The 27603-nt window shown below is 52.4% G+C and overlaps 1 protein-coding gene across 1 annotated transcript in view; it reads left to right on the top strand.

Annotated features, from left to right (window-relative positions):
* galnt9 (polypeptide N-acetylgalactosaminyltransferase 9) overlaps positions 1 to 26625 on the top strand; it is a 213235-nt gene extending 186610 nt beyond the window's left edge. The window contains exons 10-11 of the mRNA XM_072240818.1: positions 4196 to 4363; positions 26440 to 26625. Of these exons, the coding sequence (XP_072096919.1) occupies positions 4196 to 4363; positions 26440 to 26586 (315 nt within the window). The 3' untranslated portion in view covers positions 26587 to 26625. The remainder of the gene's footprint in view (positions 1 to 4195; positions 4364 to 26439) is intronic.
* Positions 26626 to 27603: the final 978 nt, after the last annotated feature.

The following is a 27603-nucleotide window of genomic DNA, read 5'->3' on the forward strand; positions in this document are numbered from 1 at the left end:
TGTCCTGGATGTTGAGGGATTATTAGTGTGAGAAGGTGATGTTATTACATTCTTTAGCCAGAGGGTGGTGAATTTGTGGAATTTGTTGCTACATGCAGCTGTGGAGGCCAGGTCGTTGGGTATATTTAAGGCAGAGGTTGATAGGTTCTTGATTGGACATGGCATCAAAGGTTACGGGGAGAAGGCTGGGAACTGGGGTTGAGGAGGAGATAAAAAAAAAGGATCAGCCATGATGGAATGGTGGAGCAGACTTGGTGGGCAAATGGCCTAATTCTGCTCCTATGTCTTATGGTCTTATGGTCTTATTCTATTACACAGTATTACACAAGAAGATGTCAATAATCAATGAGTCCAACCTCATTCTTTGCAAATTATTCCACCAGAAATGTTCAGAACTCCACAGCTTCCTCCATCTCCAAAGGGATCCCTACCGTTAAACATATCTTTACCACCTTCCTCCCTCTGCTTTCTGCAGGAGTCACTCCTTCCATGATTCTCTTGTCTATTCGTCTCTCTCCCCACTAATCTCCCTCCTGGCACTTAACCCTGCAAATGGCCAAAGGACCACATCTGTCCATTCAGCTCCTCCCTCACCTCGATTCAGGGCCACACCTGTCCGTTCACCTCCTCCCTCACCTCCATTCAGGGCCACACCTGCCCGTTCACCTCCTCCCTCACCTCCATTCAGGGCCACACCTGCCCGTTCACCTCCTCCCTCACCCCCATTCAGGGCCACACCTGCCCGTTCACCTCCTCCCTCACCTCCATTCAGGGCCACACCTGCCCGTTCACCTCCTCCTTCACCTCCATTCAGGGCCACACCTGCCCGTTCACCTCCTCCCTCACCTCCATTCAGGGCCACACCTGCCTGTTCACCTCCTCCCTCACCCCCATTCAGGGCCACACCTGCCCATTCACCTCCTCCCTCACCTCCATTCAGGGCCACACCTGCCCGTTCACCTCCTCCTTCACCTCCATTCAGGGCCACACCTGCCCGTTCACCTCCTCTCTCACCCCCATTCAGGGCCACACCTGTCCATTCACCTCCTCCCTCACCTCCATTCAGGGCCACACCTGTCCACTCACCTCCTCCCTCGCCTCCATTCAGGGCCACACCTGCCCACTCACCTCCTCCCTCACCTCCATTCAGGGCCACACCTGCCCACTCAGCTCCTCCCTCACCTCCATTCAGGGCCACACCTGCCCATTCATCTCCTCCCTCACCTCTATTCAGGGCCCCAAACATTCCTTCCAGGTGAGGCAACACTTCACCTGTGAATCTGCCGGTGCTCCCGATGTGGCCTTCTCTACATTGGTGAGACCCGTCATAAACTGAGGGACCACTTCGTCGATCACCTCCACTCCATCCGCCAAAAGTAGAACTGCCCGCTGGCAAACATCTTAATTCTGATTCCCATTCCTGTTCCTACATGTTGGTCCACGGCTTCCTCTTGTGCCAAGATGAGGCCACCCTCAGGGTGAAGGAGCAACACCTTATATTCCATCTGGGTAGCCTCCAACTTGATGGCATGAATATCGATTTCTGCTTCCGGTAAAAAAGAATACTCTCCCCCTCCCCTTTTCTTCCATTCCCCACACTGCCCACTTACCTCTTCTCACCTGCCTATCACCTCCCCCGGTGCCCCTCCTCCTTCCCTTTCGCCTATGGTCTATTCTCTTTTCCTAGCAGATTCCTTTCTGTTCAGTGCTTCACCTTTCACACCCATCTGGCTTCACCTATCACCTTCCAGCTGACTCGAAACATCGACTGTTTATTCCTCTCCAAAGATGCTGCCTGAGCTGCTGAGCTCCTCCAGCGTTTTGAGTGTCTTCCAGCATCTGCAGAATCTCTCATATTTATTAAACATTCCTGGAGATTCTATTTTATGTTTGATATTTAATACATGAGATCAGGGACTGTGAGGGAGATGGTGATTAAGATGCTCGATGTCTCGCTCCCAAATTGAATTTATTGTATAACCTTTACTACATTGCCATGTTTGATTCTGAAATTGATCAGGGCCTTATTAAATGGCTTCCTAGATAATTGATTAATCTTAAAATGAATAAAAAACGAAAGTCGGTAAATTATTAACCCTCAGCCGCTTGGAGTCTCTGCCTCGTACTCAATAATTCATAGCATTTCATGCATAACATTGAACCCCGTTACTGGAAGCATTTTGATCTCTAATTCAAGCATATCTAATTCAACTTCTACCTGAGGAGCAAATTAGATCTGCTCCAGTTTGCCTACTGAAGCAACAGGTCCGCAGTAGCTGCCATTTCATTGGTTCTTCACTCAACCCTGGAATATCTGGATAGCAAAAACACATACATCAGGATGCTCTTTATCAACAACAGCTCAGCATTCAATGCCATCATCCCGTCAAAACTAATCAAGAAGCTCCAAGACCTTGGCTTCAGTACCTCCTTGAAAATTGGATCCTGGATTTCTTCACTTGCAGATCCCAGTCACTCCAGATTGGCCACGATCTCTATCAGCACAGGTGCACCACAAGGCTGTGTGCCTAGTCCCCTGCTCTACTCACTTTACACCGATGACTGTTTGGCTAAGCGCAGCTCCAATGCCATATTCAAGTTTGCTGATGACATGACATCATATAGGAGGGAGATTGAAAATCTGGCTGAGTGGTGCCACACGGACAACCTCTTACTCAACGTCAGCAAGACCAAGGAGCTGATTATTGACTTCAGGAGGTCCACAACCCAGTCCTCATCAGAGGATCAGAGCTGGAGAGGGTCAGCAACTTCCAATTCCTCAGTGTTCGTATTTCATAGGACCTGTCCTGGGCCCTGCATGTAAGAGCAATTACGAAACACCTCTGCTTTTTTACTGTATATATACTTACGGTAATTCAGTTTTTTCTCTGTTATCATGTATTGCATTGAACTGCTGCCGCAAAGTTAACAAATTTCATGACACATACCAGTGTTAACCCTGATTCTGACTCTCAATCTGAACTGCTATGCTATCTTGCCACCCCAGGGGACTGGATTTGTACCATGTTGTGAAACTCAGGAGCGTGAACCCCTCTGCCCCGCCTTTACACTTGTGTGCTGGAAAGGACATTAAACAATCTTCACTCCTGAATGAAGCATTAGATTGGGATCAGAATCAGGTTTAATATCACCGGCATATGGCTTCAGGCTGTTGTTCTGCGGCAGCAGTACATCGTCATAAAAACTATAAACTACGATAGAAGCATATATAAAAATAAATTAAATAAGTAGGGCAAAAAGAGAGGGAAAAAGTAGTGAGGTATGTTCATGGGTTCAATGTCCATTTAGAAATCGGATGGCAGAGGGGAAGAAGTTGTTCCTGAATCACTGAGTGTGTGTTTTCAGGCTGCTGTACCCCCGTCCTGATGGGAGGGGCTGATACTTCCACGGTGTTTCTTTGTTTCGTGGCTGTCTGTGGGAAGATGAATCTCAGGGTTGTATACTGCTACATACTTTGACAATAAATGTGCATTAAACCTTGAGAAGAGGTTGTCCTGGATGCTGGGGATTACCAGTGTGAGAAAGTGATGTGATTTTGTTGCACGTTGTCACACAATATGATGTAAATAATTATTTTAACTTCATTGCAAATTATTCCAGCGAAATGTGAATCCATCTGCCCTCGTGGATTTGAGTGATTATTGTGGGGCTCCTGGTTTTGAGAATGATGCATATTGGAGTGTCACTCAGCCAAGCCACCTTGTTGGAACTATTATGAATAAACTCTGGTTGCCGTCTCCAGGTCTTTCCTCCACACTTGGGTTCCGGCATTGCTAAAACATATCGTGATACTCCTTCTTCCCTGTCTCCTATGGTCCACTCTCCTCTCCTGTCAGATTCCTTCTTCTCCAGCCCCTTACCTTTTCCACCCACCCGCTTTCACCCATCACCTAGCTATCCTCTTCCACTTCTCCCCCCCCACCATTTTCTTATTGTGGCATCTATCCCCCTTCCTTTCCAGTCCTGTTGAAAGGTCTCAGCCTGAAACGTCGACCGTTTATTTATTTCCATAGATGCTGCCTGAGCTGCTGAGTTCCTCCAGCATTTGGTGTGAGAGGCCCCAGCTGGTGATTGCTGATGTTGTAAACTATTGCCCTGACCGTTCTGGCCTGATTGGCGCTAGATGTGAATATCCAGCACAGATTAATTGATGGGCCATTCGTTGTTGTTTCAGCTTGTCCGCTACACCACCGAGGGGCTACTGCAGCTCGGACCTCTGGGGTCAACGCATTTTCTGCCGGACACCAAGTGCCTGGTGGACGAATGGAAGGTCAAAACTCCAAGTCTCAGGAAATGTGAGGAGGTCCTCAGACCCCGTCAGAGGCTCTGGGACTTCACACAGGTATGGTGCTGAGTTTCACCTGCTTCTGTCACCATGACATATCCAGTTCACAGGCACCACCACACATTCTGTTCCCCTGGAAACACTGCACACCTGTTCACCAGCAACCATCACACATCCTGTTCCCCTGGAAACACCTCACCCTGTTCACCAGCAACCATCACACATCCTGTTCCCCTGGAAACACCTCACCCTGTTCACCAGCAACCATCACACATCCTGTTCCCCTGGAAACACCTCACCCTGTTCACCAGCAACCATCACACATCCTGTTCCCCTGGAAACACCTCACCCTGTTCACCAGCAACCATCACACATCCTGTTCCCCTGGAAACACCTCACCCTGTTCACCAGCAACCATCACACATCCTGTTCCCCTGGAAACACCTCACCCTGTTCACTAGCAACCATCACACATCCTGTTCCCCTGGAAACACCTCACCCTGTTCACCAGCAATCATCACACATCCTGTTCCCCTGGAAACACCTCACCCTGTTCACCAGCAACCATCACACATCCTGTTCCCCTGGAAACACCTCACCCTGTTCACCAGCAACCATCACACATCCTGTTCCCCTGGAAACATCTCACCCTGTTCACCAGCAACCATCACACATCCTGTTCCCCTGGAAACACCTCACCCTGTTCACCAGCAACCACTACACATCCTGTTCCCCTGGAAACACCTCACCCTGTTCACCAGCAACCATCGCACATCCTGTTCCCCTGGAAACACCTCACCCTGTTCACCAGCAACCATCACACATCCTGTTCCCCTGGAAACACCTCACCCTGTTCACCAGCAACCATCACACATCCTGTTCCCCTGGAAACACCTCACCCTGTTCACCAGCAACCACTACACATCCTGTTCCCCTGGAAACACCTCACCCTGTTCACCAGCAACCACTAAACGTGCTGTTCCCCTGGAAACACCTCACCCTGTTCACCAGCAACCATCACACATCCTGTTCCCCTGGAAACACCTCACCCTGTTCACCAGCAACCATCACACATCCTGTTCCCCTGGAAACACCTCACCCTGTTCACCAGCAATCATCACACATCCTGTTCCCCTGGAAACACCTCACCCTGTTCACCAGCAACCATCACACATCCTGTTCCCCTGGAAACACCTCACCCTGTTCACCAGCAACCATCACACATCCTGTTCCCCTGGAAACACCTCACCCTGTTCACCAGCAACCATCACACATCCTGTTCCCCTGGAAACACATCACCCTGTTCACCAGCAACCACTACACATCCTGTTCCCCTGGAAACACCTCACCCTGTTCACCAGCAACCATCGCACATCCTGTTCCCCTGGAAACACCTCACCCTGTTCACCAGCAACCATCGCACATCCTGTTCCCCTGGAAACACCTCACCCTGTTCACCAGCAACCATCACACATCCTGTTCCCCTGGAAACACCTCACCCTGTTCACCAGCAACCATCACACATCCTGTTCCCCTGGAAACACCTCACCCTGTTCACCAGCAACCATCACACATCCTGTTCCCCTGGAAACACCTCACCCTGTTCACCAGCAACCATCACACATCCTGTTCCCCTGGAAACACCTCACCCTGTTCACCAGCAACCACTACACATCCTGTTGCCCTGGAAACACCTCACCCTGTTCACCAGCAACCATCACACATCCTGTTCCCCTGGAAACACCACACCCTGTTCACCAGCAACCATCACACATCCTGTTCCCCTGGAAACACCACACCCTGTTCACCAGCAACCATCACACATCCTGTTCCCCTGGAAACACCTCACCCTGTTCACCAGCAACCACTACACATCCAGTTCCCCTGGAAACACCTCACCCTGTTCACCAGCAACCACTACACATCCTGTTCCCCTGGAAACACCTCACCCTGCTCACCAGCAACCATCACACATCCTGTTCCCCTGGAAACACCTCACCCTGTTCACCAGCAACCATCACACATCCTGTTCCCCTGGAAACACCTCACCCTGTTCACCAGCAACCATAACACATCCTGTTCCCCTGGAAACACCTCACCCTGTTCACCAGCAACCACTACACATCCTGTTCCCCTGGAAACACCTCACCCTGTTCACCAGCAACCATCACACATCCTGTTCCCCTGGAAACACCTCACCCTGTTCACCAGCAACCATCACACACCCTGTTCACCAGCAACCATCACACATCCTGTTCCCTTGGAAACACCTCACCCTGTTCACCAGCAACCATCACACATCCTGATCCCCTGGAAACACCTCACCCTGTTCACCAGCAACCATCACACATCCTGTTCCCCTGGAAACACCTCACCCTGTTCACCAGCAACCACTACACATCCTGTTCCCCTGGAAACACCTCACCCTGTTCACCAGCAACCATCACACATCCTGTTCCCCTGGAAACACCTCACCCTGTTCACCAGCAACCATCACACATCCTGTTCCCCTGGAAACACCTCACCCTGTTCACCAGCAACCACTACACATCCTGTTCCCCTGGAAACACCTCACCCTGTTCACCAGCAACCATCACACATCCTGTTCCCTTGGAAACACCTCACCCTGTTCACCAGCAACCATCACACATCCTGTTCCCCTGGAAACACCTCACCCTGTTCACCAGCAACCATCACACATCCTGTTCCCCTGGAAACACCTCACCCTGTTCACCAGCAACCACTACACATCCTGTTCCCCTGGAAACACCTCACCCTGTTCACCAGCAACCATCACACATCCTGTTCCCCTGGAAACACCTCACCCTGTTCACCAGCAACCACTACACATCCTGTTCCCCTGGAAACACCTCACCCTGTTCAACAGCAACCATCACACATCCTGTTCCCCTGGAAACACCTCACCCTGTTCACCAGCAACCACTACACATACTGTTCCCCTGGAAACACCTCACCCTGTTCACCAGCAACCACTACACATCCTGTTCCCCTGGAAACACCTCACCCTGTTCACCAGCAACCATCACACATCCTGTTCCCCTGGAAACACCTCACCCTGTTCACCAGCAACCATCACACATCCTGTTCCCCTGGAAACACCTCACCCTGTTCACCAGCAACCATCACAAATCCTGTTCCCCTGGAAACACCTCACCCTGTTCACCAGCAACCATCACACATCCTGTTCCCCTGGAAACACCTCACCCAGTTCACCAGCAACCATCACACATCCTGTTCCCCTGGAAACACCTCACCCTGTTCACCAGCAACCATCACACATCCTGTTCCCCTGGAAACACCTCACCCTGTTCACCAGCAACCACTACACATCCTGTTCCCCTGGAAACACCTCACCCTGTTCACCAGCAACCATCACACATCCTGTTCCCCTGGAAACACCTCACCCTGTTCACCAGCAACCACTACACATCCTGTTCCCCTGGAAACACCTCACCCTGTTCACCAGCAACCACTACACATCCTGTTCCCCTGGAAACACCTCACCCTGTTCACCAGCAACCATCACACATCCTGTTCCCCTGGAAACACCTCACCCAGTTCACCAGCAACCATCACACATCCTGTTCCCCTGGAAACACCTCACCCTGTTCACCAGCAACCATCACACATCCTGTTCCCTTGGAAACACCTCACCCTGTTCACCAGCAACCACTACACATCCTGTTCCCCTGGAAACACCTCACCCTGTTCACCAGCAACCATCACACATCCTGTTCCCCTGGAAACACCTCACCCTGTTCACCAGCAACCACTACACATCCTGTTCCCCTCGAAACACCTCACCCTGTTCACCAGCAACCACTACACATCCTGTTCCCCTGGAAACACCTCACCCTGTTCACCAGCAACCATCACACACCCTGTTCACCAGCAACCATCACACATCCTGTTCCCTTGGAAACACCTCACCCTGTTCACCAGCAACCATCACACATCCTGTTCCCCTGGAAACACCTCACCCTGTTCACCAGCAACCATCACACATCCTGTTCCCCTGGAAACACCTCACCCTGTTCACCAGCAACCACTACACATCCTGTTCCCCTGGAAACACCTCACCCTGTTCACCAGCAACCATCACACATCCTGTTCCCCTGGAAACACCTCACCCTGTTCACCAGCAACCATCACACATCCTGTTCCCCTGGAAACACCTCACCCTGTTCACCAGCAACCACTACACATCCTGTTCCCCTGGAAACACCTCACCCTGTTCACCAGCAACCATCACACATCCTGTTCCCCTGGAAACACCTCACCCTGTTCACCAGCAACCACTACACATACTGTTCCCCTGGAAACACCTCACCCTGTTCACCAGCAACCACTACACATCCTGTTCCCCTGGAAACACCTCACCCTGTTCACCAGCAACCATCACACATCCTGTTCCCCTGGAAACACCTCACCCTGTTCACCAGCAACCATCACACATCCTGTTCCCCTGGAAAGACCTCACCCTGTTCACCAGCAACCATCACAAATCCTGTTCCCCTGGAAACACCTCACCCTGTTCACCAGCAACCATCACACATCCTGTTCCCCTGGAAACACCTCACCCAGTTCACCAGCAACCATCACACATCCTGTTCCCCTGGAAACACCTCACCCTGTTCACCAGCAACCATCACACATCCTGTTCCCCTGGAAACACCTCACCCTGTTCACCAGCAACCACTACACATCCTGTTCCCCTGGAAACACCTCACCCTGTTCACCAGCAACCATCACACATCCTGTTCCCCTGGAAACACCTCACCCTGTTCACCAGCAACCACTACACATCCTGTTCCCCTGGAAACACCTCACCCTGTTCACCAGCAACCACTACACATCCTGTTCCCCTGGAAACACCTCACCCTGTTCACCAGCAACCACCACACATCCTGTTCCCCTGGAAACACCTCACCCAGTTCACCAGCAACCATCACACATCCTGTTCCCCTGGAAACACCTCACCCTGTTCACCAGCAACCATCACACATCCTGTTCCCCTGGAAACACCTCACCCTGTACACCAGCAACCACTACACATCCTGTTCCCCTGGAAACACCTCACCCTGTTCACCAGCAACCATCACACATCCTGTTCCCCTGGAAACACCTCACCCTGTTCACCAGCAACCACTACACATCCTGTTCCCCTCGAAACACCTCACCCTGTTCACCAGCAACCACTACACATCCTGTTCCCCTGGAAACACCTCAACCTGTTCACCAGCAACCATCACACATCCTGTTCCCCAGGAAACACCTCACCCTGTTCACCAGCAACCATCACACATCCTGTTCCCCTGGAAACACCTCACCCTGTTCACCAGCAACCATCACACATCCTGTTCCCCTGGAAACACCTCACCCTGTTCACCAGCAACCACTACACATCCTGTTCCCCTGGAAACACCTCACCCTGTTCACCAGCAACCATCACACATCCTGTTCCCCTGGAAACACCTCACCCTGTTCACCAGCAACCATCACACATCCTGTTCCCCTGGAAACACCTCACCCTGTTCACCAGCAACCACTACACATCCTGTTCCCCTGGAAACACCTCACCCTGTTCACCAGCAACCACTACACATCCTGTTCCCCTGGAAACACCTCACCCTGTTCACAAGCAACCACTGCACATCCTGTTCCCCTGGAAACACCTCACCCTGTTCACCAGCAACCATCACACATCCTGTTCCCCTGGAAACACCTCACCCTGTTCACCAGCAACCACTACACATCCTGTTCCCCTGGAAACACCTCACCCTGTTCACCAGCAACCATCACACATCCTGTTCCCTTGGAAACACCTCACCCTGTTCACCAGCAACCATCACACATCCTGTTCCCCTGGAAACACCTCACCCTGTTCACCAGCAACCATCACACATCCTGTTCCCATGGAAACACCTCACCCTGTTCACCAGCAACCACTACACATCCTCTTCCCCTGGAAACACCTCACCCTGTTCACCAGCAACCACTACACATCCTGCTCCCCTGGAAACTCCTCACCCTGTTCACCAGCAACCATCACACATCCTGTTCCCTTGGAAACACCTCACCCTGTTCACCAGCAACCATCACACATCCTGTTCCCCTGGAAACACCTCACCCTGTTCACCAGCAACCATCACACATCCTGTTCCCCTGGAAACACCTCACCCTGTTCACCAGCAACCACTACACATCCTGTTCCCCTGGAAACAACTCACCCTGTTCACCAGCAACCACTACACATCCTGTTCCCCTAGAAACACCTCACCCTGTTCACCAGCAACCATCACACATCCTGTTCCCCTGGAAACACCTCACCCTGTTCACCAGCAACCATCAAACATCCTGTTCCCCTGGAAACACTTCACCCTGTTCACCAGCAACCATCACACATCCTGTTCCCCTGGAAACACCTCACCCTGTTCACCAGCAACCACTATACATCCTGTTCCCCTGGAAACACCTCACCCTGTTCACCAGCAACCATCACACATCCTGTTCCCCTGGAAACACCTCACCCTGTTCACCAGCAACCATCACACATCCTGTTCCCTTGGAAACACCTCACCCTGTTCACCAGCAACCATCACACATCCTGTTCCCCTGGAAACACCTCACCCTGTTCACCAGCAACCACTAAACATCCTGTTCCCCTGGAAACACCTCACCCTGTTCACCAGCAACCACTACACATCCTGTTCCCCTGGAAACACCTCACCCTGTTCACCAGCAACCACTACACATCCTGTTCCCCTGGAAACACCTCACCCTGTTCACCAGCAACCATCACACACCCTGTTCCCCTGGAAACAGCTCACCCTGTTCACCAGCAACCACTACACATCCTGTTCCCCTGGAAACACCTCACCCTGTTCACCAGCAACCATCACACATCCTGTTCCCTTGGGAACACCTCACCCTGTTCACCAGCAACCATCACACATCCTGTTCCCCTGGAAACACCTCACCCTGTTCACCAGCAACCATCACACATCCTGTTCCCCTGGAAACACCTCACCCTGTTCACCAGCAACCACTACACATCCTGTTCCCCTGGAAACACCTCACCCTGTTCACCAGCAACCATCACACATCCTGGTCCCCTGGAAACACCTCACCCTGTTCACCAGCAACCACTACACATCCTGTTCCCCTGGAAACACCTCACCCTGTTCACCAGCAACCATCACACATCCTGTTCCCTTGGAAACACCTCACCCTGTTCACCAGCAACCATCACACATCCTGTTCCCCTGGAAACACCTCACCCTGTTCACCAGCAACCATCACACATCCTGTTCCCCTGGAAACACCTCACCCTGTTCACCAGCAACCACTACACATCCTGTTCCCCTGGAAACACCTCACCCTGTTCACCAGCAACCATCACACATCCTGTTCCCCTGGAAACACCTCACCCTGTTCACCAGCAACCACTACACATCCTGTTCCCCTGAAAACACCTCACCCTGTTCACCAGCAACCACTACACATCCTGTTCCCCTGGAAACACCTCACCCTGTTCACCAGCAACCATCACACATCCTGTTCCCCTGGAAACACCTCACCCTGTTCACCAGCAACCATCACACATCCTGTTCCCCTGGAAACACCTCACCCTGTTCACCAGCAACCATCACACATCCTGTTCCCCTGGAAACACCTCACCCTGTTCACCAGCAACCACTACACATCCTGTTCCCCTGGAAACACCTCACCCTGTTCACCAGCAACCATCACACATCCTGTTCCCCTGGAAACACCTCACCCTGTTCACCAGCAACCATCACACATCCTGTTCCCCTGGAAACACCTTACCCTGTTCACCAGCAACCACTACACATCCTGTTCCCCTGGAAACACCTCAACCTGTTCACCAGCAACCACTACACATCCTGTTCCCCTGGAAACACCTCACCCTGTTCACCAGCAACCACTACACATCCTGTTCCCCTGGAAACAACTCACCCTGTTCACCAGCAACCATCACACATCCTGTTCCCCTGGAAACACCTCACCCTGTTCACCAGCAACCACTACACATCCTGTTCCCCTGGAAACACCTCACCCTGTTCACCAGCAACCACTACACATCCTGTTCCCCTGGAAACACCTCACCCTGTTCACAAGCAACCACTACACACCCTGTTCCCCTGGAAACACCTCACCCTGTTCACCAGCAACCATCACACATCCTGTTCCCCTGGAAACACCTCACCCTGTTCACCAGCAACCACTACACATCCTGTTCCCCTGGAAACACTTCACCCTGTTCACCAGCAACCATCACACATCCTGTTCCCTTGGAAACACCTCACCCTGTTCACCAGCAACCATCACACATCCTGTTCCCCTGGAAACACCTCACCCTGTTCACCAGCAACCATCACACATCCTGTTCCCATGGAAACACCTCACCCTGTTCACCAGCAACCACTACACATCCTCTTCCCCTGGAAACACCTCACCCTGTTCACCAGCAACCACTACACATCCGGCTCCCCTGGAAACTCCTCACCCTGTTCACCAGCAACCATCACACATCCTGTTCCCTTGGAAACACCTCACCCTGTTCACCAGCAACCATCACACATCCTGTTCCCCTGGAAACACCTCACCCTGTTCACCAGCAACCATCACACATCCTGTTCCCCTGGAAACACCTCACCCTGTTCACCAGCAACCATCACACATCCTGTTCCCCTGGAAACACCTCACCCTGTTCACCAGCAACCACTATACATCCTGTTCCCCTGGAAACACCTCACCCTGTTCACCAGCAACCATCACACATCCTGTTCCCCTGGAAACACCTCACCCTGTTCACCAGCAACCATCACACATCCTGTTCCCTTGGAAACACCTCACCCTGTTCACCAGCAACCATCACACATCCTGTTCCCCTGGAAACACCTCACCCTGTTCACCAGCAACCACTAAACATCCTGTTCCCCTGGAAACACCTCACCCTGTTCACCAGCAACCACTACACATCCTGTTCCCCTGGAAACACCTCACCCTGTTCACCAGCAACCACTACACATCCTGTTCCCCTGGAAACACCTCACCCTGTTCACCAGCAACCATCACACACCCTGTTCCCCTGGAAACAGCTCACCCTGTTCACCAGCAACCACTACACATCCTGTTCCCCTGGAAACACCTCACCCTGTTCACCAGCAACCATCACACATCCTGTTCCCTTGGGAACACCTCACCCTGTTCACCAGCAACCATCACACATCCTGTTCCCCTGGAAACTCCTCACCCTGTTCACCAGCAACCATCACACATCCTGTTCCCCTGGAAACACCTCACCCTGTTCACCAGCAACCACTACACATCCTGTTCCCCTGGAAACACCTCACCCTGTTCACCAGCAACCATCACACATCCTGGTCCCCTGGAAACACCTCACCCTGTTCACCAGCAACCACTACACATCCTGTTCCCCTGGAAACACCTCACCCTGTTCACCAGCAACCATCACACATCCTGTTCCCTTGGAAACACCTCACCCTGTTCACCAGCAACCATCACACATCCTGTTCCCCTGGAAACACCTCACCCTGTTCACCAGCAACCATCACACATCCTGTTCCCCTGGAAACACCTCACCCTGTTCACCAGCAACCACTACACATCCTGTTCCCCTGGAAACACCTCACCCTGTTCACCAGCAACCATCACACATCCTGTTCCCCTGGAAACACCTCACCCTGTTCACCAGCAACCACTACACATCCTGTTCCCCTGAAAACACCTCACCCTGTTCACCAGCAACCACTACACATCCTGTTCCCCTGGAAACACCTCACCCTGTTCACCAGCAACCATCACACATCCTGTTCCCCTGGAAACACCTCACCCTGTTCACCAGCAACCATCACACATCCTGTTCCCCTGGAAACACCTCACCCTGTTCACCAGCAACCATCACACATCCTGTTCCCCTGGAAACACCTCACCCTGTTCACCAGCAACCACTACACATCCTGTTCCCCTGGAAACACCTCACCCTGTTCACCAGCAACCATCACACATCCTGTTCCCCTGGAAACACCTCACCCTGTTCACCAGCAACCATCACACATCCTGTTCCCCTGGAAACACCTTACCCTGTTCACCAGCAACCACTACACATCCTGTTCCCCTGGAAACACCTCAACCTGTTCACCAGCAACCACTACACATCCTGTTCCCCTGGAAACACCTCACCCTGTTCACCAGCAACCACTACACATCCTGTTCCCCTGGAAACAACTCACCCTGTTCACCAGCAACCATCACACATCCTGTTCCCCTGGAAACACCTCACCCTGTTCACCAGCAACCACTACACATCCTGTTCCCCTGGAAACACCTCACCCTGTTCACCAGCAACCATCACACATCCTGTTCCCTTGGAAACACCTCACCCTGTTCACCAGCAACCATCACACATCCTGTTCCCCTGGAAACACCTCACCCTGTTCACCAGCAACCATCACACATCCTGTTCCCCTGGAAACACCTCACCCTGTTCACCAGCAACCACTACACATCCTGTTCCCCTGGAAACACCTCACCCTGTTCACCAGCAACCATCACACATCCTGTTCCCCTGGAAACACCTCACCCTGTTCACCAGCAACCACTACACATCCTGTTCCCCTGGAAACACCTCACCCTGTTCACCAGCAACCATCACACATCCTGTTCCCTTGGAAACACCTCACCCTGTTCACCAGCAACCATCACACATCCTGTTCCCCTGGAAACACCTCACCCTGTTCACCAGCAACCATCACACATCCTGTTCCCCTGGAAACACCTCACCCTGTTCACCAGCAAGCACTACACATCCTGTTCCCCTGGAAACACCTCACCCTGCTCACCAGCAACCATCACACATCCTGTTCCCCTGGAAACACCTCACCCTGGTCAGCAGCAACCATCACACATCCTGTTCCCATGGAAACACCTCACCCTGTTCACCAGCAACCACTACACATCCTGTTCCCCTGGAAACACCTCACCCTGTTCACCAGCAACCACTACACATCCTGTTCCCCTGGAAACACCTCACCCTGTTCACCAGCAACCATCACACATCCTGTTCCCCTGGAAACACTTCACCCTGTTCACCAGCAACCACTACACATCCTGTTCCCCTGGAAACACCTCACCCTGTTCACCAGCAACCATCACACATCCTGTTCCCCTGGAAACACCTCACCCTGTTCACCAGCAACCACTACACATCCTGTTCCCCTGGAAACACCTCACCCTGTTCACCAGCAACCACTACACATCCTGTTCCCCTGGAAACACCTCACCCTGTTCACCAGCAACCATCACACATCCTGTTCCCCTGGAAACACCTCACCCTGTTCACCAGCAACCATCACACATCCTGTTCCCCTGGAAACACCTCACCCTGTTCACCAGCAACCATCACACATCCTGTTCCCCTGGAAACACCTCACCCTGTTCACCAGCAACCATCACACATCCTGTTCCCCTGGAAACACCTCACCCTGTTCACCAGCAACCATCACACATCCTGTTCCCCTGGAAACACCTCACCCTGTTCACCAGCAACCATAACACATCCTGTTCCCCTGGAAACACCTCACCCTGTTCACCAGCAACCATCACACATCCTGTTCCCCTGGAAACACCTCACCCTGTTCACCAGCAACCACTACACATCCTGTTCCCCTGGAAACACCTCACCCTGTTCACCAGCAACCACTACACATCCTGTTCCTCTGGAAACACCTCACCCTGTTCACCAGCAACCATCACACATCCTGTTCCCCTGGAAACACCTCACCCTGTTCACAAGCATCCATAACACATCCTGTTCCCCTGGAAACACCTCACCCTGTTCACCAGCAACCATCACACATCCTGTTCCCCTGGAAACACCTCACCCTGTTCACCAGCAACCACTACACATCCTGTTCCCCTGGAAACACCTCACCCTGTTCACCAGCAACCACTACACATCCTGTTCCCCTGGAAACACCTCACCCTGTTCACCAGCAACCATCACTCATCCTGTTCCCCTGGAAACACCTCACCCTGTTCACCAGCAACCATCACACATCCTGTTCCCTTGGAAACACCTCACCCTGTTCACCAGCAACCATCACACATCCTGTTCCCCTGGAAACACCTCACCCTGTTCACCAGCAACCATCACACATCCTGTTCCCCTGGAAACACCTCACCCTGTTCACCAGCAACCACTACACATCCTGTTCCCCTGGAAACACCTCACCCTGTTCACCAGCAACCATCACACATCCTGTTCCCCTGGAAACACCTCACCCTGTTCACCAGCAACCATCACACATCCTGTTCCCCTGGAAACACCTCACCCTGTTCACCAGCAACCACCACACATCCTGTTCCCCTGGAAACACCTCACCCTGTTCACCAGCAACCATCACACATCCTGTTCCCCTGGAAACACCTCACCCTGTTCACCAGCAACCATCACACATCCTGTTCCCCTGGAAACACCTCACCCTGTTCACCAGCAACCACTACACATCCTGTTCCTCTGGAAACACCTCACCCTGTTCACCAGCAACCATCACACATCCTGTTCCCCTGGAAACACCACACCCTGTTCACCGGCAACCATCACACATCCTGTTCCCCTGGAAACACCTCACCCTGTTCACCAGCAACCATCACACATCCTGTTCCCTTGGAAACACCTCACCCTGTTCACCAGCAACCATCACACATCCTGTTCCCCTGGAAACACCTCACCCTGTTCACCAGCAACCATAACACATCCTGTTCCCCTGGAAACACCTCACCCTGTTCACCAGCAACCATCACACATCCTGTTCCCCTGGAAACACCTCACCCTGTTCACCAGCAACCATCACACATCCTGTTCCCCTGGAAACACCTCACCCTGTTCACCAGCAACCACTACACATCCTGTTCCCCTGGAAACACCTCACCCTGTTCACCAGCAACCACTACACATCCTGTTCCCCTGGAAACACCTCACCCTGTTCACCAGCAACCATCACACATTCTGTTCCCCTGGAAACACCTCACCCTGTTCACCAGCAACCACTACACATCCTGTTCCCCTGGAAACACCTCACCCTGTTCACCGGCAACCACTACACATCCTGTTCCCCTGGAAACACCTCACCCTGTTCACCAGCAACCATCACACATCCTGTTCCCCTGGAAACACCTCACCCTGTTCACCGGCAACCATCACACATCCTGTTCCCCTGGAAACACCTCACCCTGTTCACCAGCAACCATCACACATCCTGTTCCCCTGGAAACACCTCACCCTGTTCACCAGCAACCATCACACATCCTGTTCCCCTGGAAACACCTCACCCTGTTCACCAGCAACCATCACACATCCTGTTCCCCTGGAAACACCTCACCCTGTTCACCAGCAACCATAACACATCCTGTTCCCCTGGAAACACCTCACCCTGTTCACCAGCAACCACTACACATCCTGTTCCCCTGGAAACACCTCACCCTGTTCACCAGCAACCACTACACATCCTGTTCCCCTGGAAACACCTCACCCTGTTCACCAGCAACCATCACACATCCTGTTCCCCTGGAAACACCTCACCCTGTTCACCAGCAACCATCACACATCCTGTTCCCCTGGAAACACCTCACCCTGTTCACCAGCAACCATCACACATCCTGTTCCCCTGGAAACACCTTACCCTGTTCACCAGCAACCACTACACATCCTGTTCCCCTGGAAACACCTCACCCTGTTCACCAGCAACCATCACACATCCTGTTCCCCTGGAAACACCTCACCCTGTTCACCAGCAACCATCACACATCCTGTTCCCCTGGAAACACCTCACCCTGTTCACCAGCAACCATCACACATCCTGTTCCCCTGGAAACACCTCACCCTGTTCACCAGCAACCACTACACATCCTTTTCCCCTGGAAACACCTCACCCTGTTCACCAGCAACCACTACACATCCTGTTCCCCTGGAAACACCTCACCCTGTTCACCAGCAACCACTACACATCCTGTTCCCCTGGAAACACCTCACCCTGTTCACCAGCAACCATCACACATCCTGTTCCCCTGGAAACACCTCACCCTGTTCACCAGCAACCACTACACATCCTGTTCCCCTGGAAACACCTCACCCTGTTCACCAGCAACCATCACACATCCTGTTCCCTTGGAAACACCTCACCCTGTTCACCAGCAACCATCACACATCCTGTTCCCCTGGAAACACCTCACCCTGTTCACCAGCAACCATCACACATCCTGTTCCCCTGGAAACACCTCACCCTGTTCACCAGCAACCATCACACATCCTGTTCCCCTGGAAACACCACACCCTGTTCACCAGCAACCATCACACATCCTGTTCCCCTGGAAACACCTCACCCTGTTCACCAGCAACCACTACACATCCTGTTCACCTTGAAACACCTCACCCTGTTCACCAGCAACCATCACACATCCTGTTCCCCTGAAAACACCTCACCCTGTTCACCAGCAACCACTACACATCCTGTTCCCCTGGAAACACCTCACCCTGTTCACCAGCAACCATCACACATCCTGTTCCCCTGGAAACACCTCACCCTGTTCACCAGCAACCATCACACATCCTGTTCCCCTGGAAACACCTCACCCTGTTCACCAGCAACCATCACACATCCTGTTCCCCTGGAAACACCTCACCCTGTTCACCAGCAACCACTACACATCCTGTTCCCCTGGAAACACCTCACCCTGTTCACCAGCAACCATCACACATCCTGTTCCCCTGGAAACACCTCACCCTGTTCACCAGCAACCATCACACATCCTGTTCCCCTGGAAACACCTCACCCTGTTCACCAGCAACCACTACACATCCTGTTCCCCTGGAAACACTTCACCCTGTTCACCAGCAACCATCGCACATCCTGTTCCCCTGGAAACACCTCACCCTGTTCACCAGCAACCATCACATATCCTGTTCCCCAGGAAACACCCCACCCTGTTCACCAGCAACCATCACACATCCTGTTCCCCTGGAAACACCTCACCCTGTTCACCAGCAACCATCACACATCCTGTTCCCCTGGAAACACCTCACCCTGTTCACCAGCAACCATCACACATCCTGTTCCCCTGGAAACACCTCACCCTGTTCACCAGCAACCATAACACATCCTGTTCCCCTGGAAACACCTCACCCTGTTCACCAGCAACCATCACACATCCTGTTCCCCTGGAAACACCTCACCCTGTTCACCAGCAACCACTACACATCCTGTTCCCCTGGAAACACCTCACCCTGTTCACCAGCAACCACTACACATCCTGTTCACCTTGAAACACCTCACCCTGTTCACCAGCAACCATCACACATCCTGTTCCCCTGAAAACACCTCACCCTGTTCACCAGCAACCACTACACATCCTGTTCCCCTGGAAACACCTCACCCTGTTCACCAGCAACCATCACACATCCTGTTCCCCTGGAAACACCTCACCCTGTTCACCAGCAACCATCACACATCCTGTTCCCCTGGAAACACCTCACCCTGTTCACCAGCAACCATCACACATCCTGTTCCCCTGGAAACACCTCACCCTGTTCACCAGCAACCACTACACATCCTGTTCCCCTGGAAACACCTCACCCTGTTCACCAGCAACCATCACACATCCTGTTCCCCTGGAAACACCTCACCCTGTTCACCAGCAACCATCACACATCCTGTTCCCCTGGAAACACCTCACCCTGTTCACCAGCAACCACTACACATCCTGTTCCCCTGGAAACACTTCACCCTGTTCACCAGCAACCATCGCACATCCTGTTCCCCTGGAAACACCTCACCCTGTTCACCAGCAACCATCACATATCCTGTTCCCCAGGAAACACCTCACCCTGTTCACCAGCAACCATCACACATCCTGTTCCCCTGGAAACACCTCACCCTGTTCACCAGCAACCATCACACATCCTGTTCCCCTGGAAACACCTCACCCTGTTCACCAGCAACCATCACACATCCTGTTCCCCTGGAAACACCTCACCCTGTTCACCAGCAACCATAACACATCCTGTTCCCCTGGAAACACCTCACCCTGTTCACCAGCAACCATCACACATCCTGTTCCCCTGGAAACACCTCACCCTGTTCACCAGCAACCACTACACATCCTGTTCCCCTGGAAACACCTCACCCTGTTCACCAGCAACCACTACACATCCTGTTCCCCTTGAAACACCTCACCCTGTTCACCAGCAACCATCACACATCCTGTTCCCCTGGAAACACCTCACCCTGTTCACCAGCAACCATCACACATCCTGTTCCCCTGGAAACACCTCACCCTGTTCACCAGCAACCATCACACATCCTGTTCCCCTGGAAACACCTCACCCTGTTCACCAGCAACCATCACACATCCTGTTCCCCTGGAAACACCTCACCCTGTTCACCAGCAACCATCACACATCCTGTTCCCCTGGAAACACCTCACCCTGTTCACCAGCAACCATCACACATCCTGTTCCCCTGGAAACACCTCACCCTGATCACCAGCAACCATCACACATCCTGTTCCCCTGGAAACACCTCACCCTGTTCACCAGCAACCATCACACATCCTGTTCCCCTGGAAACACCTCACCCTGTTCACCAGCAACCATCACACATCCTGTCCCCCTGGAAACACCTCACCCTGTTCACCAGCAACCACTACACATCCTGTTCCCCTGGAAACACCTCACCCTGTTCACCAGCAACCATCACACATCCTGTTCCCCTGGAAACACCTCACCCTGTTCACCAGCAACCACTACACATCCTGTTCCCCTGGAAACACCTCACCCTGTTCACCAGCAACCACCGCACATCCTGTTCCCCTGGAAACACCTCACCCTGTTCACCAGCAACCACCGCACATCCTGTTCCCCTGGAAACACCTCACCCTGTTCACCAGCAACCACCGCACATCCTGTTCCCCTGGAAACACCTCACCCTGTTCACCAGCAACCATCGCACATCCTGTTCCCCTGGAAACACCTCACCCTGTTCACCAGCAACCATCGCACATCCTGTTCCCCTGGAAACACCTCACCCTGTTCACCAGCAACCATCGCACATCCTGTTCCCCTGGAAACACCTCACCCTGTTCACCAGCAACCATCGCACATCCTGTTCCCCTGGAAACACCTCACCCTGTTCACCAGCAACCATCACACATCCTGTTCCCCTGGAAACACCTCACCCTGTTCACCAGCAACCATCACACATCCTGTTCCCCTGGAAACACCTCACCCTGTTCACCAGCAACCATCACACATCCTGTTCCCCTGGAAACACCTCACCCTGTTCACCAGCAACCACTACACATCCTGTTCCCCTGGAAACACCTCACCCTGTTCACCAGCAACCATCACACATCCTGTTCCCCTGGAAACACCACACCCTGTTCACCAGCAACCATCACACATCCTGTTCCCCTGGAAACACCTCACCCTGTTCACCAGCAACCATCACACATCCTGTTCCCCTGGAAACACCACACCCTGTTCACCAGCAACCATCACACATCCTGTTCCCCTGGAAACACCTCACCCTGTTCACCAGCAACCACTACACATCTTGTTCCCCTGGAAACATCTCACCCTGTTCACCAGCAACCATCACACATCCTGTTCCCCTGGAAACACCTCACCCTGTTCACCAGCAACCATCACACATCCTGTTCCCCTGGAAACACCTCACCCTGTTCACCAGCAACCATCACACATCCTGTTCCCCTGGAAACACCTCACCCTGTTCACCAGCAACCATCACACATCCTGTTCCCCTGGAAACACCTCACCCTGTTCACCAGCAACCATCACACATCCTGTTCCCCTGGAAACACCTCACCCTGTTCACCAGCAACCATCACACATCCTGTTCCCCTGGAAACACCTCACCCTGTTCACCAGCAACCATCACACATCCTGTTCCCCTGGAAACACCTCACCCTGTTCACCAGCAACCATCACACATCCTGTTCCCCTGGAAACACCTCACCCTGTTCACCAGCAACCATCACACATCCTGTTCCCCTGGAAACACCTCACCCTGTTCACCAGCAACCATCACACATCCTGTTCCCCTGGAAACACCTCACCCTGTTCACCAGCAACCATCACACATCCTGTTCCCCTGGAAACACCTCACCCTGTTCACCAGCAACCACTACACATCCTGTTCCCCTGGAAACACCTCACCCTGTTCACCAGCAACCATCACACATCCTGTTCCCCTGGAAACACCTCACCCTGTTCACCAGCAACCACTACACATCCTGTTCCCCTGGAAACACCTCACCCTGTTCACCAGCAACCACTACACATCCTGTTCCCCTTGAAACACCTCACCCTGTTCACCAGCAACCATCACACATCCTGTTCCCCTGGAAACACCTCACCCTGTTCACCAGCAACCATCACACATCCTGTTCCCCTGGAAACACCTCACCCTGTTCACCAGCAACCATCACACATCCTGTTCCCCTGGAAACACCTCACCCTGTTCACCAGCAACCATCACACATCCTGTTCCCCTGGAAACACCTCACCCTGTTCACCAGCAACCATCACACATCCTGTTCCCCTGGAAACACCTCACCCTGTTCACCAGCAACCATCACACATCCTGTTCCCCTGGAAACACCTCACCCTGATCACCAGCAACCATCACACATCCTGTTCCCCTGGAAACACCTCACCCTGTTCACCAGCAACCATCACACATCCTGTTCCCCTGGAAACACCTCACCCTGTTCACCAGCAACCATCACACATCCTGTTCCCCTGGAAACACCTCACCCTGTTCACCAGCAACCATCACACATCCTGTTCCCCTGGAAACACCTCACCCTGTTCACCAGCAACCATCACACATCCTGTTTCCCTGGAAACACCTCACCCTGTTCACCAGCAACCATCACACATCCTGTTCCCCTGGAAACACCACACCCTGTTCACCAGCAACCACCGCACATCCTGTTCCCCTGGAAACACCTCACCCTGTTCACCAGCAACCATCGCACATCCTGTTCCCCTGGAAACACCTCACCCTGTTCACCAGCAACCATCGCACATCCTGTTCCCCTGGAAACACCTCACCCTGTTCACCAGCAACCATCGCACATCCTGTTCCCCTGGAAACACCTCACCCTGTTCACCAGCAACCATCGCACATCCTGTTCCCCTGGAAACACCTCACCCTGTTCACCAGCAACCATCACACATCCTGTTCCCCTGGAAACACCTCACCCTGTTCACCAGCAACCATCACACATCCTGTTCCCCTGGAAACACCTCACCCTGTTCACCAGCAACCATCACACATCCTGTTCCCCTGGAAACACCTCACCCTGTTCACCAGCAACCACTACACATCCTGTTCCCCTGGAAACACCTCACCCTGTTCACCAGCAACCATCACACATCCTGTTCCCCTGGAAACACCACACCCTGTTCACCAGCAACCATCACACATCCTGTTCCCCTGGAAACACCTCACCCTGTTCACCAGCAACCATCACACATCCTGTTCCCCTGGAAACACCACACCCTGTTCACCAGCAACCATCACACATCCTGTTCCCCTGGAAACACCTCACCCTGTTCACCAGCAACCACTACACATCTTGTTCCCCTGGAAACATCTCACCCTGTTCACCAGCAACCATCACACATCCTGTTCCCCTGGAAACACCTCACCCTGTTCACCAGCAACCATCACACATCCTGTTCCCCTGGAAACACCTCACCCTGTTCACCAGCAACCATCACACATCCTGTTCCCCTGGAAACACCTCACCCTGTTCACCAGCAACCATCACACATCCTGTTCCCCTGGAAACACCTCACCCTGTTCACCAGCAACCATCACACATCCTGTTCCCCTGGAAACACCTCACCCTGTTCACCAGCAACCATCACACATCCTGTTCCCCTGGAAACACCTCACCCTGTTCACCAGCAACCATCACACATCCTGTTCCCCTGGAAACACCTCACCCTGTTCACCAGCAACCATCACACATCCTGTTCCCCTGGAAACACCTCACCCTGTTTACCAGCAACCATCACACATCCTGTTCCCCTGGAAACACCTGACCCTGTTCACCAGCAACCACTACACATCCTGTTCCCCTGGAAACACCTCACCCTGTTCACCAGCAACCATCACACATCCTGTTCCCCTGGAAACACCACACCCTGTTCACCAGCAACCATCACACATCCTGTTCCCCTGGAAACACCTCACCCTGTTCACCAGCAACCACTACACATCCTGTTCCCCTGGAAACACCTCACCCTGTTCACCAGCAACCATCACACATCCTGTTCCCCTGGAAACACCTCACCCTGTTCACCAGCAACCATCACACATCCTGTTCCCCTGGAAACACCTCACCCTGTTCACCAGCAACCATCACACATCCTGTTCCCCTGGAAACACCTCACCCTGTTCACCAGCAACCACTACACATCCTGTTCCCCTGGAAACACCACACCCTGTTCACCAGCAACCATCACACATCCTGTTCCCCTGGAAACACCTCACCCTGTTCACCAGCAACCATCACACATCCTGTTCCCCTGGAAACACCTCACCCTGTTCACCAGCAACCATCACACATCCTGTTCCCCTGGAAACACCACACCCTGTTCACCAGCAACCATCACACATCCTGTTCCCCTGGAAACACCTCACCCTGTTCACCAGCAACCACTACACATCCTGTTCCCCTGGAAACACCTCACCCTGTTCACCAGCAACCATCACACATCCTGTTCCCCTGGAAACACCTCACCCTGTTCACCAGCAACCACTACACATCCTGTTCCCCTGGAAACACCTCACCCTGTTCACCAGCAACCATCACACATCCTGTTCCCCTGGAAACACCTCACCCTGTTCACCAGCAACCACTACACATCCTGTTCCCCTGGAAACACCTCACCCTGTTCACCAGCAACCATCACACATCCTGTTCCCCTGGAAACACCTCACCCTGTTCACCAGCAACCACTACACATCCTGTTCCCGTGGAAACACCTCACCCTGTTCACCAGCAACCATCACACATCCTGTTCCCCTGGAAACACCTCACCCTGTTCACCAGCAACCATCACACATCCTGTTCCCCTGGAAACACCACACCCTGTTCACCAGCAACCATCACACATCCTGTTCCCCTGGAAACACCTCACCCTGTTCACCAGCAACCATCACACATCCTGTTCCCCTGGAAACACCTCACCCTGTTCACCAGCAACCATCACACATCCTGTTCCCCTGGAAACACCTCACCCTGTTCACCAGCAACTATCACACATCCTGTTCCCCTGGAAACACCTCACCCTGTTCACCAGCAACCATCGCACATCCTGTTCCCCTGGAAACACCTCACCCTGTTCACCAGCAACCATCACACATCCTGTTCCCCTGGAAACACCACACTCTGATCCCCAGTATTTTGGCGCATGAGACACCATTAAACCAATAACCACTATCAGTCCATAAGACTTAGGAACAAAATTAGGCCATTCGGCCCAATGAGTCTGCTCCACCATTCCATCGTGGCTGATTTATTGTCCCTTTCAAACCCAGTCTCCTCCTTCTACCTATAACCTTTAACGCCCTGACTAATTAGGAACATGTCAACCTCTCCTTTAAATATACCCACTATCTGTGACAATGAATTCCACAGATTCATCACCCTGTGGCTAAAGAAATTCCTCCCCATCTCTGTTCTAAAGGAGCATCTCTCTATTCTGAGGCTGTGCCCTCTGGTCTCAAGGGTCACTCACCATAAGAATCATCCTCTCTATCGAGGCCTTCCAATATTCGTTGGGTTTCACGTAGATCCCCCCTCATTCTTCTAAACTCCAGCGAGTACAGGCCCTGAGCCATCACACGCTCCTCATATGTTAACCCTTTCATTCCTGAGATCATTTTTGTGAACATCCTCTTCACTTTCTCTGTGGGAAGATCGGACATTTGGAATTCCAGTTGGTGACACCTAATCCTTTTCCTTTGCAGAACGGACCAATCATAAACAGAGACACTGGCCGCTGCCTCGAAGTGGAGATGGTCAAGGATGCCAACTTTGACCTGAGGCTGTCCTTGCAGAAGTGCTCCGGGCAAAAGTGGGTGATACGGAACTGGATCAAACCGAGCAAGCACTGAGCACCATGGACCTCCGTTTGTAAATCTGCCGCCGAGCAACACTCGAGGGGTGGCCGTGGTCCTCGGAATGTGGGATCACTGTCTGTCTCAGTGAAGGAACACTGGCCAGCTCTTTCACAAACTCTGATGGGGCGTGTACAGAGTTCAGTGGACAATAGTTATGTGCCTTTTACACATATGAAGTTACTGACTGGAAGCCAGTCCCAACAGCATGTACCAGACCAGAAAACTATAAGTAATAAAATCAGAAAAAATGAATATATTCTATAACTCACTGATATGATTTTGGAAAGGGTGGAGAAATGGAGATCCAAAGTTTGTATACACAGACTTTTGAACGTGGTGCAGGAAGAGTTATTTATTTGTTTATTGAGTTACAACGTGGAATTGGCCCTTCTGGCCCTTTGAGCCACGTCACCCAGCAATCCCCTGATTTAATCCTAACCTAATCACGGGACAATTTACAATGACCAATTAACCCACCAATCAGTATGTCTTTGGACTGTGGGAGGAAACCAGAGCACCCGGAGGAAACACACGTGGTCACGGGGAGAATGTACAAACTCCTTACAGGCAGTGGTGGGAATTGAACCTGGGTCGCTGGCACTGTAGAGCATTGTGCTAACCACTACACTACCGTGCTGCCCCACCTGATAATCATCAAAAGAGAAAAAAGAGATTGACATATTTGTCACATACATTGTAACATTCAGTGAAATGCCACGTTTGTGCGGGAGATGTGCTGTGGGCACCCCGCAAGTGTTGCCACGCTTCCAGTGCCAACATAGCATGCCCACAACACGCCAACCCTAACCTCTACTGTACTGTGCAAAAGTCTTAGGCACATATATATAGCTAGGGTGCCTAAGACATTTGCACAGTACTGTAGTAATTTTATGTTTTGCACTGTACTGCTGTCACAAAATAAAACAAATTTCTTGATGTATGTGTGATGATAAACCTGATTCAGATATGGGTCTCTGTTGTGGACTGAGAGTGGGAAGGGGGCAGGGAGAG

The sequence above is a fragment of the Mobula birostris genome, chromosome 22 (genome assembly GCF_030028105.1).
Source record: "Mobula birostris isolate sMobBir1 chromosome 22, sMobBir1.hap1, whole genome shotgun sequence".
NCBI lineage: Eukaryota > Metazoa > Chordata > Chondrichthyes > Myliobatiformes > Myliobatidae > Mobula > Mobula birostris.